Source organism: Cheilinus undulatus, linkage group 8 (genome assembly GCF_018320785.1).
Source record: "Cheilinus undulatus linkage group 8, ASM1832078v1, whole genome shotgun sequence".
NCBI lineage: Eukaryota > Metazoa > Chordata > Actinopteri > Labriformes > Labridae > Cheilinus > Cheilinus undulatus.
In genome coordinates this window covers 46,558,836-46,571,602 of record NC_054872.1, presented here as the reverse complement: position 1 = coordinate 46,571,602, position 12,767 = coordinate 46,558,836, and the positions used below count along the sequence as shown (strand labels likewise).

General features: G+C 37.0%; 1 protein-coding gene across 1 annotated transcript in view; it reads right to left on the bottom strand.

The window, feature by feature from the left end:
• Nucleotides 1-12,767, bottom strand: part of dpy19l1l (dpy-19-like 1, like (H. sapiens)) — a 46,138-nt gene that overhangs the window by 10,596 nt on the left and 22,775 nt on the right. Inside the window, exons 10-16 of the mRNA XM_041793906.1 lie at nucleotides 11,076-11,153; nucleotides 6,572-6,658; nucleotides 4,400-4,459; nucleotides 3,722-3,802; nucleotides 3,392-3,493; nucleotides 2,932-3,003; nucleotides 845-924 (exon numbers count right to left, since the gene is read on the bottom strand). Of these exons, the coding sequence (XP_041649840.1) occupies nucleotides 845-924; nucleotides 2,932-3,003; nucleotides 3,392-3,493; nucleotides 3,722-3,802; nucleotides 4,400-4,459; nucleotides 6,572-6,658; nucleotides 11,076-11,153 (560 nt within the window). The remainder of the gene's footprint in view (nucleotides 1-844; nucleotides 925-2,931; nucleotides 3,004-3,391; nucleotides 3,494-3,721; nucleotides 3,803-4,399; nucleotides 4,460-6,571; nucleotides 6,659-11,075; nucleotides 11,154-12,767) is intronic.

Below are 12,767 nucleotides of genomic sequence, written 5' to 3'. Positions count from 1 at the left end.
GACTTGGAGATGCAAGTCTTGCATGCATCTGCGCAGCCATGAAAACCCATTCCATGGAGCTCCCGCCGTACAGTTTTTGTGCTAACATTGATGCCAATGGAAGTTCAGAACTCTTTAATAATGGAATCAGCAGAGCATTAGAGACGTTTACGCACTGGGTGCCTTAGCAGCCACAAATCTGTGATTTGATGTGGCATTCTGCTTCATGGCTAAGTTGCTGTTGTTCCTAAATGCTTCCACTGTCTAATATTATCACAATTGGCTGTGGAATATCCAGCACTGATGAAATTTCACAAACTGTCTTATTACAATGGTAGCATCCATCACAGTATGGCGCTTGAAGTCACTGAGCTCTCCTGCACTACCCATTCAGGATCACAAATGTTTGCAAATGGACACTGCATGGCTAGGTGCTTGATTTGAAACACCTGTGGTAACGGGTCTGAAAGAAACACCTGAATTTATTAATCAACAAGTGCGGTCAAATACTTTTGTCCATATAGTATACGTTTTGCTAACTCTAACAATATTCTTATCTTCAAGTATCTGTGTATAATTCTTTTTTGTTCATTTTCACGATGTTCATATACAACATGAGTTCATTTGGTATTGTTTGTGTATGCTTTAATACATTTTGATTGTATATATTTTAAGTTTCCAAGTTTGTTTGGTCAATGTTGATATATTGATGTGCACTTATGTTTTGCCTTTTGTTTTTAAATGCATAATAATAATTTCTTCAGGGAGGGGTGATGTAAATATCTAGAGAAGAAAATTAAATATTCATCAGCTCATTCCCTGTTCATAGGAAACCACTTCAGATAGAAATCCTTCTGATGCTCACCCTGCGGATTCATCATCATCTTCAGTCCTGGCAGACGTCTTTCCCCCATCCCTCAGGAACTGGACTACATCCTGGAGAGTCTGAGAAGGACAGGTCAGAATAAAACACAAAGGATTCTCCTTACAATCTGATGTTTCCAAAGAACAGAGGAGTGTAAGAGAAGATCAATGTCATAACAGCTTGCTCAGCTCGTACTACATATCATGCTTTGTCAAATCAACTCATGTATTCTTAGCACAGCGTGGGCAGGCTGTAATAAGATTAGACTACATGAAGAGCAGCTCCTTTAATAGCCATTTCAGTCTGACGTTTCACCTCTTAAATGTTTCATGTTTCAGGAGTAAGGGATAAATCTCCCCATCCTTTCTATCTTAAGGCAGACATTTACTCATGTTTATCAATTATACGTCTCTTTCTGGGCAAATGAGTGACATTTTCTGAAACTGAAACAGTATGACTGAAAATTGTCTGCTTAGCTGAAGTAATTAGAGAAGACACATTGACAACTTCATCTCCCTGTGAGCGTCTTGAGGCTCTAACTGATTTGGATTTCATGTTAAATTGCCCGCTGGCTTCAAACTGAAGCTGTGACACTGTCTGACATATCTCTGCAGTTTCTGTTACAACAAAATTATTCCCAACAGTATAAACATGAGAGGATCAGCATTAATCATATAACCCAATTACAAAAAAGCGGGGGTGCTGTGTAAAAATGTGACTAAAAACAGAATGAAACAATTTGCTTTGCTAATGGTAAAATTTCTCAGTTTCAACGTCTGATATGTTGTTTATGTTCTATTGTAAATAAAATATGGGTTTATGAGATTTGAAAATCATTGCATTCCGTTTCAATTTACATTTTACACAGCGCCCCAACTTCTTTTTTGGATTGGGGTTATATTTATAATTGTTATTTTGTGGGACTTTTTGTCCTTTTTCTATAAAAAAGCTCTGTTGCTGTAGCTCCTTAAAATGGTTTTTCTTTTCCACTTTAAGGGTTATTTTGGAGTTTTTTTATATGACCAAATGGTCAGAAACAATAACATTTCATAGCAAAATTAGCCACAGAGATGGCCAATTTAGTCACTGAAACCCATAGAGGGAAAAAATAATACAATGGAATGTGGTCAGACATATAAGACATTTTCTATCTCACATTAGTATTATTTTAATCTACAATGCAAAATGACCCAAACAAAATTCACTCAGTGCACATAAAACAAAGAGCAGCTACACACTGTTAAAGGAAACACAACATTAAACAATCAGCAGAAGAAAACTTCCTTTTAACAGGCAGCACCATTGAGCTGAACCAGATACTGATAAAAACCATCTCCTGCAAATGCAGAGTGCAAGAAAAGTGGGACAGAGTCTAGGGACACCTGGACTTTACCTCCAAATACAACTTAAATACACAGCTTTCCTGCGGCGTATGTTGCCCGTTAAGATGGCCATTTTCAGTTCTTTACAACCTATAAAATCTTTTAAACTCTGTTTTGCATAATAATGTGGAACAGAGCATTTTGATGTTTTTATTTAAAAAAAAAAAAAAAAAAAAAAAGGTTATCATTATGAAGTTTGTTCCAAAACAGTTGAATTATGCTCTAATGGCTGATAAATTGAAAAATATTCTGTCATTTGCATTGATGTTTAGGAAAATAAAGAGAAAAATGTCATTTGCATAAAAATGTGGAAAGCGGTGTAGTGACAAATGTAGAAAAATTGAATCTTTTGGAGAAAAAAATATATCCCGCAATACTCTTTTTTTATCAGCAGAGGGCTTTATCTACTTTTGGTTTCACATTTAATTTGAGCGGTTGAACAAGAAATACACGCAGGCATAATTCCTGAAGAAAAATGCACACATTACTTGTAACTATTCAATGAAATAGTACATGGGAAAGTTCTATTTTTTAGTTATTACTTGATTTGCTTGGTGAGATATCGGCTGAGAAACCACTTCTTAAATTTGAAAAAACAAAAACATTTTTTAAAAAAGCAGAGATGCTTTTGTTAGTGTGGTATGTTTCACAGCATAGGACAAAAACATTTATAAGGTTTAGCCTCAAAGCTAAAAAAATACTTACCCTCCAAGCAATTAAAGCAACCACCATCACGTTGATGGGCAGCAGTAGTGTTTTGAGGTAGCGTACAGGGGTCTGAGAGAGAGAGAGAGAGAGAGAGAGATACATGAGCTGAGAAGTGAGACAAAGCTGTCTGATAATGAACACCCTGTTTCAACAGCATGTAAAAGAAGCTCAAAATAGGCTGCCAAGTTCTGTTGTCACCATCATTTCCAGTTTCTTGATGTGATTATTGTCTTGAGGTAACTTTGGTTATGAATTGGGTTAAAAGGATTCTATTTGGCTCTTTCTGATGTGTTTCTGTAAAAATATAAACCTGGCTTGTCTCCACATCTGTTAGTGCATCCATTTGGACAAAAACTTTATTTTGTTAATTTGAACTACTTGCAGGAGTGAAAGCTACTGAAATGCCCATCTCTACTTATGGGACCAGTCTACATACAAAAAAAACAGGAGACCTCACCTCTAACTCAATGAAGTCAAACTCTGCAGCACACGTGTACATTAGAGTGTGGAAATCCTTGTAGCTGGTGAACTTCGACTTGATCAGTGCACTGATGTGAGCCTGAGAAAGACATTAAACACAGGCTTATGACATACATGCTGAAAACACTATTTGCCTTTGCCTGTCTCCTCCATGTTCTGACTTTAAAGCACAAGAGTAGGTTTGAAAAAATCATTCATTTTCACACATAGTATGATTATAGACAATGTTATTTTCTGTACTTTAAATTCAACACAAGCATTTTCTGTCCATGTGTGGCTTTAACAGAGTAGTGTTAGTGTATCTTACATCATCCGAGGCACAGAGCACAGTGGACAGCATGAATTTGAGCAGAACTGTGGAGCCAAACCACGCCAACCCCTGCATGACCTGAGGAGGAGAAGAGATATGCACGGGAAGGCTGACAAAGATAAAAATACACAACTCAAGCAAAAACCTGTGATCCAGGCCACAAGAGGCTGTTTGGGTTAGGGAGAGAGCAAAGTAGTGAAGTCATGTTGCAGAAATGGTTGAATTACTCTGCCTACTTAAACATACACTCTATGAAAATAAGTCTGTGATGTTAACTTCAAATGTGAGTGCATATATTTTACCATATTTGAACATTTATATTGAAATTACTCACAATTTGTCGCAGTGCAACTAAGTATACAAATACAATTATCATGAATAAATTTGACATTTATTTTTTAGGATGAATCTTTTTACTATTGATGCCAGGAAACATAAAATGTCCATCAGTGTTTCTCAAACCCTCAGAATCATTCTTTCTTCTCACTGCAAAGATATTCAGTTCATTGAAATAGAAAATAAATTTATGAAATATATTTATATCCTAAACATCAGAATTAAACTTTTCCACCTGTCACCAATCAAACTAGATAATTTGTTTTGGTGTGTGTTTTTTGTATTTTGTAAAGAAGTGAAAAATTTACTTCACTCACACAAGAAGCAAATGCCACCTACCCAAAGTATGAAGCCAGGTTTGAAGACTTGAGCAAATCGATCCCTCAGTGCGATGATGGCCTAAGGAAAGTTCACAACAACAAATAAAAATTTAGACTGAAAAAACCCTCACAACAATCCATATCACACCCAAAATTTAGAAACTCAAACACCTATCATATACCATATTGGAATAGGGTTGTCAAAATTGTCAATACTAAACCATCTGTTTGTAAATGTGACATTGATAGAAGTCCCTGAAGCAGCAAATTTATAGGACGTGCCACAAGCCCAACATGCACAATGTAATAAGGTACTGTCACCAGAGGATGGTTGTAGCACATCTACAAGTTGTTTGCTAGCTGTCATTAAAAAGTAAAAGAAGAGTAAAAAAAGAAATGTGTATCCGTTATTTGGTTCCTTATATGGTACAATACAAACATAAAAATGCTGCTTTGGCAACAAAAGTCTTAACCATTCATGCCATCAAACCATTTTGAACTTATATTCAGGTGATTAAACACAATTTAGATGGACCTAAATATAAATGTGCTTCATTTTTACCAGGTTTGTTCTGCTAAATGCTACTAGGCTAAAAATTACATATTGCACCTTTGACAATTAACCGCAAATGTGACACACAGTGTTGTTTGGTAGCCATCTGCTCATTAGCGGCCTAAAGGTAAATTTGAGGGTGCATCAAAAAAAACTTTCATCTAGAGAGGAGGAGGCTGGAGTGGTAGAGAAAAAGCTTTGTTAGAAGCAAAGCACTGTTATTTCTTAACCTAAAATCAGTGTGACCCTATGCTAACTGTTGATTGCAATTTCCACTACTATATGTGTTAGCATTAAGCTAACAAACTAAGGGCCCTTGCACACCAGAGGCAATTTAATATTTATTTTTCGAACCTGTAGCAAGTCAATGCAAGCTTCCACACTAGTAATGTAATTTTGCCAAGCAAAATTGCGGCGGATAATTTTTCGAACTGTGGTCCATTTTTTAAAGTTTTGCTCTGACAAGCCAATCAAAACACTCTATGGTGCCAAGTTTTAAGGCAGACAGAGGCGCGAAAACGTCTTCCTCACCAACATTACATGATGTTTGTCCTCTTTCCATATCTGTCTGTAGTCAGTGCTTGTGGTTTTTTCCCTTACGTATAGCCTAGTAAAGGAGGGCAAAAGGCAGCCTGACATGTCCATGTGAACATAACTTACCTTGCACTATTATCTTGCACTCAAATAACTGTACCCACTGTACCCACTGTTTATTGGAAGACAGTAGAAAACACGTCACTGACCTTCGCAGCGTTAATGTTTTTTTGAATGTGTATGATTTATTCCCTAAATCACATTGCTCCTGATGTGCATGGAAAGGTGCAACAAAATTTGCCTCGTGCCATTTACCCTTAATGTGTAAAGGCTTTAAGACATAAATCTTAGTCCATATGTTGTTTTTACTGCATACCTTTCAGATGAAGATTTTCCATAACACGGATCTGTTTCTTCCATCGCTTCTTTCACTTCTCGTCACTACTCAGTAAAAATGTGATTTCCTCACGATCTGTTATCATTATTTAGTGTTTTTTTTTGTAAAGCTAATGAAGGTCATTTTAACTTGATTTCATTTTAAGGGAGTTTCTGTTATATAAACTTGATTTGAAGAATCAGCAATGACTTTTGAACATATTTTTGCTTGAAATGGCTATCCTTATCCAAAAAGTGCTGAAGCATTAAAAGAAAAAAAACTATCTAGATTTAATGGGACTGGTGCTTAGAAGAGACATGAATCAGTCAAAATAGCATGCAAACTCTTACCCACTGTCTAAACTGCACATATACATTGGGCATATCTAACTTTGCCATTGTAATTATTGTAATTATTAATTGCAGTTTTGACAGTATGCGTGAGTTTGCATGCAGTCTATGATAACTGAAAAAGAAAGTTCCCAATATAGGGCACCTAGGACTTTTGGTACTGAAATCATTTGAATTTTCACATTTTGTATTGCAGTTTAATATTCTGATATTGTGATAAACCTATATTGAAATGCCCCTTGTTAAGGCAGATGTATGTTATGTACATCTATATGCAGCTCAGGTACACTGATAAATTCAGCCTTTCTGTCAGACTACATGAAAAAAAAAATTCAAGGACTTTTCACTTGATAAACCAGACTATGAGGTCCAACTCACCCAGATGGAGACGAGAGAGGAGGCGTAGAAAGATGTGAGAAGCATTGAGTTGCCAAACATCAGGATGAAGCAGACACCCAGTGTGATCTGCAGGGTGACAAAAATAAGAAGTTTCATTCATCATAATCCCATAGTTTTCCTTCATCTTTGGAGAGTGCAGCACAGACCAAACTGGTGATTTCAGGCAGCTTGATGTGCAAAATCTGTGGCTCTTAGGAGAATCGATGCCAGCCATTCGAGCTTGGCAGTGAGAGCTGAGAGGGAGCCAGATTCTGCAGCTATCCTTTTTAAAGAATCCATATTCACTGTCTGCAAACTACATCTCTGTCTCTCTGGAGCAGGAGGGTGGTCTTGGTCTTGGATAGACTGCATAAAGTTTCAGTAATAAGACATTCTGAAACACTCTAGAGATTTAAACTAATGCAATAAACTCTGAAAACACAGCCACAAGCAAAATATAATCCTATTCATGAATTCTTGATGCTTAATCCCACTGTGAAGAGTGAAATAATGCCCCTACTCTGCATTATGTAGACAGTATGGCAGTGATTCAAAACCAGAGTCATTATAACCTTGAAGGTATTTTAGTAGCTGCCAGGGCTTTTTTAAAGATAAAAGGGAAGCTAAAATTATTTGTAAAAATAGAAATTTCCTTTCAGCACAGAAAAAATATCCACATATTAAATCAGCCACAACCAGTGAGCAGAAGGATTTAGATGGCAAGAGAGAAGCTATTTGTCCTCCTTTGCAGAAGGACTCATCAATGACACTGACAGTGTCTCTCCCTGCATATTTGCTTTACATTTCATGGCTTTCAAACCATATTAAGTAATCACATTTGAGTGCAAACCGTCTCTATGGGTCATACTATAAAGCTTTGGACACTGTCTTCTGCAAAACTGTGTACATTTCTGCACAAATCAAACAGTTATCTTCATACATGGTATAAAAAGACACCAAAGTGGTATAAATGTACACCAAAGTAGCACAATCACAAGTAGGGATGCATCAATTAAACATCTGTCTTTGCCCTGCTGCCAGACGCTGGTATATCAGCAGATATTTAGTATGAAGTGATGTCAGTGGTTGAAGTGCAAAGTTGTGGCACTTCAAGTTAATGCTGGAAAGCTGGTATAAGTAACCACCAATTACAAGATGTTGTATTTAACAGAGGAAGCCATTTGTCAGACAAACTAATTTCTTTCCATGGTCAAACATGAGAAAATATTTTACAGTAATAGCCCGGGTGCATTGGTTTATTTAATGACTGTGTTAATTGGTGACCTTCAGCCAGCTGTGTTTGTAGATGTTGATACAGCAGCTGATTGCTTGTTGATTTTTCAGATCATTCAGACAACCAGAAGGGTGCAATGAGGAACCTGTCATGGATTGATTTTGAAGAAAATAATTTTGAGATTAAGCAAGGGTTTTCTCTCTCTCTCTTTTTTTTTTGGTGGTTACCTTAATGACTTATTGATTGGTCAGATATTTGGGTGTAATTCCGGTCGACCAAGGTTTTCTTTGGTTGACTGCAGCCCTGTCTAGGATGTTACTGATTTTCAGGCTTTTGAAAAACACAGCGTATTTTATTCTGAAATTTAACCGGATATTTTAATTTGGTTTTGGTGAAACTTCCTGCCCTGCTTGATCTTCTCCGTGCAGATCTTGTGCACCGGGCAATCAGAAGTCCTGATTATCTGCTTGCAGAGGGATTCGGACAGCCAGATCCCTGATGGAGCAAAGACATACTGCAGCGGGGCAGGTGGAAGCACTAAAGCTGAAACCTATCTGCTCCTTGCCATGATGGAACGGAGCACACTGAACATTTATCAGTGGAATTTAGACTTTATCAAGTTTCCTCTGACTCTTTAGTTTTCAGTATGAGTTATCAATCACACAGTTAAAGATGTGTTTTGTTCCAGTCTTACTCTGGTGTTTAATTCAAAATGAATATTTTAATTTGTCAAAGCTTCCAGGGGGTCCAAACACTGCTAAACAAAAACTCCCATTATCATTAACTTCCACTTGGGACCACACAAAATTCCTTCTTGTACTATATAGCAGAAAATACAAAAAATGCAACAGATTCACCCTAAGTAAATTTCCTTTCCTTTTTTCCTTATTCTCTCTCATTTTGCCTGCAAGACTGTCAAAGAAAATCAGTGTGAATATTACCATATGCTGTAATTAACAAGGTCTATAAGAATGAATATAGGATTTCATTAGCACCTTTAATGTTTTCAGTTGGTTTTTGATTTTGTTGTAGTTTTCTACATCTGCCCTTCAAGTTCTTGCAACTCCTTTAAGAACATTCTGGTGACCACCAAGTGGGCTGGAACCTCTATTTGTAAAACGCTGTAATAGGCTGCAGTAGTCATTAAATCAAACTATACACATTTCCAAAAAGGTTTAAATGCATTCATTATTTGGAGAAATACTTAATTTTTTTTTAACCTTGCAAAGCAGTTGGATTTGCCCGTTTCTGTGTTTCTCACTGGTGAATCCATCTTGCAAAGCTCCCCTTTGAACTGTTTGGGCCCAGTTAGAAAAAGGCAGGACCAATCAGTGACGAGGGGCAGTACTTTCAGGCACGGCAAAGTCGTGACATAAGCGAGCAGCAACAAGAGGCCAGCGAAATTATGGCGGAAGAGATTAGCGTGGATGCTGCTAAAGCGCCCGTTTTATCAGAACTTGACAACATTTCTTTGTTAAAAGAAGAAAAAAGAACAGCAGTGAGTTGTTTTCTTTTCAAAAACGACAAAAGTCATGTACTGACATGTCTACAGTTGCCATGGTTGGTGTTATGCAGCTCTGTACAGAGTTTATTGCTTGGCAGCAGCGCACCTAAGCAGGGGCGACAATGTCATGTGTTTTGTTACTCTGATTGGCCTGTAAAGATGTGATAGACAGAACGTTTATCCAATCACCCAACAAGTTTTCTTTCAAAGGCTCTGCCATTTCCTAAGCACTTTCTACGGGAGGTTTTCCAGATGGATGAGTGGAACAAATCCATCTGGCATGTCAGGTTGTAATTTTTTTTATCAATTGTGGGTAAAATTCACATAAAAAGTAATGATCAACTGTTTTTCCTCAGTGAATTGTACAGGTAGATCAGCTTTCTCTGTCAACCTCATGGATGTTTAATTGGAAAAGGTTGGTGACCACCAGCTTAAACAAAACTCTTTTGGTTAGAAATATATGTGTTGAGCTTTTGTCTTTGGTTTTAATCCATGAAATGACTAAAATCGATGACAACTGTTGACAACTGCTGACCACCCCTGGTGGGTCATGGGGCGGCTCAGCTCTTCTAAAATGCAAATAGGGGGGCTCAGAGGAAAAAAAGGCTGATAACCTTTGCTGAAAATAATCGCCTACCCCATGGCATCAGCATTAAAAACTATAATATTGCCAGCCTTGCTGCTGATGGTCTTGCTTGCTTCACTAGGTCATACACAGGCCACAGTATTAATTTCAGACTGTTTCATAACCAGTAAAAGAGTCTTCACATGGGCTTTAAATGAGCCCAGTAATGAGGACTTCAGAGCAAACACTAAATTATTCATAAAAATTACTCACAAATTCAATAATAATGGAAATGCTCATGGGATTAAAGCAAAAACATTTGTGTGTCTGATAAAAGATGACACATGCCAGGCTCATTTATATTTCTGTAGGTCATAGAGGACACTGAAAACGTGTGTCTGGAAATTTTTTTCTTTTGGACAGCCACACACACAGAGCTAAAGCCATCGCTGCCGAGCTCTCTAAATTATGCAGAGCCGTATGCCTTCCGCTGACACAAATCTCCACCATCTTACCACAAAGGGTCTTCTGCTTATCTGCACAGCACACAGTCCCTGGCTAACAGCCGGGCATGCTGAGGGGATTAAAGGGGGAAGAATTTGGAGCAGAGGGACCACTGGCCAGTGTAACACACATCTGAACACAAACATTTTCTCACTTTAATGCTGATATTCCTACTTCCTGGCAGAGTAAAAGACCTTGCCCATATATTCTCCCATTTTTATACTGAAAAGGTCTTTCTGAACAGGCAACAGCATCACTAATGCTACAGAAAGAAAGTCATTCCATGAAAGTCTCTCCCGCTGTTGTCCTCTCCGTTGCTCATGAAAGTCTTCCAGCCGAGGAGCTGAGCGAGATAAGAAGAACCGAGGCGGAGCACATTACAGCTCAGAGGACAGCTGCTGGAAACGCTTTCACTTATGCTGAGCACATCGCAGGAACAGCACACACGGTGAAAGCTAATGTACAAACACCTAAAACCTCCTCACTCCACTCACATTTACATTATGTTTGTTTCAAGCCACTTGTCTCTCAATTTTTTTTTGCCACCTGCATCGCAAGGTTATACAACTTTAATCTTGTATCTCAGCAAATACTCTTCTGCTGCTTAATGTGAACCAAGTATCTACAGTGAGAGAACAGAAACACCTCTAACATGATGATGAAGATATAGGAGCTTAAGAAAAGTCCTTTACCGTACCATATGAGTGACCAGGATGGACTGCATCTTGGCGGCACCGAGGTAGCCCAGGATGTAAGAAGCAAAAAGAGACGCCACCTAAAAAGGAATGCACATTAACCACTGGGTTAACAAATGACTCAAAAACAAAAAGACCTGGAGTGCTTTTAGTAAATTTTATCCAGAATGAGTTGAGAGCAGTGTGGGCGGTTAAACAGTATTTGGCCTCTGGATGTGTTTTGCACACAGTGAATGAGGTGAACGGGTTCAATTAGCAGCTTAGAAACATTAAACAAAGAAATAACAGTTATTAAATAAAAAAATATCTCTGCACAGATCGCAGCAGTGCCCTGAGGGGGCCGGCAGCGGTGTGGGCCAAACTGTTTCTGAGCACAAATGCTGACAGAGAAAAGATGTTCACTCCAAAGTCGTGATTTAAACTGAAGCTCTTCAATCTCACACCTTCAAGTCTTTACCTTTATTTCTTTTTCATTCTATTCATTTAATGTTTAAATGCTGTTTTTTTCCTTTTCACAAAGGAGATGGTTAGCAAGTGTCTATACTAAGAATCTCTACACCTGTGGGTTATGTCACAAAACAAACCTTTTTTTTTTTTTTTACTGGTCAAAGACTAAAAAATGCAGGTAAAATTTTCTTAACAACCCATAAATTAAATAAACTTTCCAGTATTTTACAGCCTTTGAGATAAAATCACTTTCACAAATAAGTTGCTTCAGCTGCGTCACTAGAATCTGTGCAGCTCAAAGGTTTTATTAGTCTAAACTAATGTATCTATTAATTCTAGAGTAGGGCTTCACAATCTGCTATTTTAAAAAATGTGCATATGCACAATACTTACAAGGGATGAACAATTTGGGAAAAATAATCTAAGTGTGTTTTTTTCCCCCAAAAAATGCGGTTTTGGTTTAATGTGTGATAATTTCTTAACTTTTTTATCTTGTGTAATTTTCAACAAACAATAAATAATTCCATATTATAACTAGGGCTGGGGAATTAATCCCAAATCAGATTTGCAATTTGGTCTGTTGCAATTTTCAAATCTCAGACAATGCAATATCTTTTCTACCCTGAAATGTGTAAAAATACCAATTTGATACATTTTTTTTGTAACAGAAATTTCATGCTCTACACATTGTGCATATATACAGTTATCTGTTTTTCCAAAATAGTTTAGTAAAAGCCTACTTTTCCAGTTCATGTATATGATTTTCTTTATAAAAATGAGAATAACCTAAAAAATTATCATCCCTTTAGTAAAGCAATCAATGTCAAATTTGCTATATGAGCCAAAATACCAATTTTATTTTTTTTTCAACTCTTTCATCTCTAGTTTAATTTATCTAGTTTTGTATTAGTTATAGTATAGAATGATTTATTGCTTATCTTTGTAGAATAATACATAAGATGAGGAACCTTAAAGCAATCACATATCAAATCACAATCGAATATTGGGGGTAAAAAAAAATCACAATTAGATTATTTTCTGAAATGGTTCAGACCTAATTATAACCAACACAATATTAGATGGATTAAACTAGGGCTGAATGGTTTTGAAAAAATATCTGAGATTATTTTTATATTGCAGATTGGATGTGCATTGTTATATCAAAGGGGACTGATCATTTTTATGTAACGATATCATTTTGAATAAGACACACTTCCAGTTAAAGAAACATTGTTCTTTATGGAACA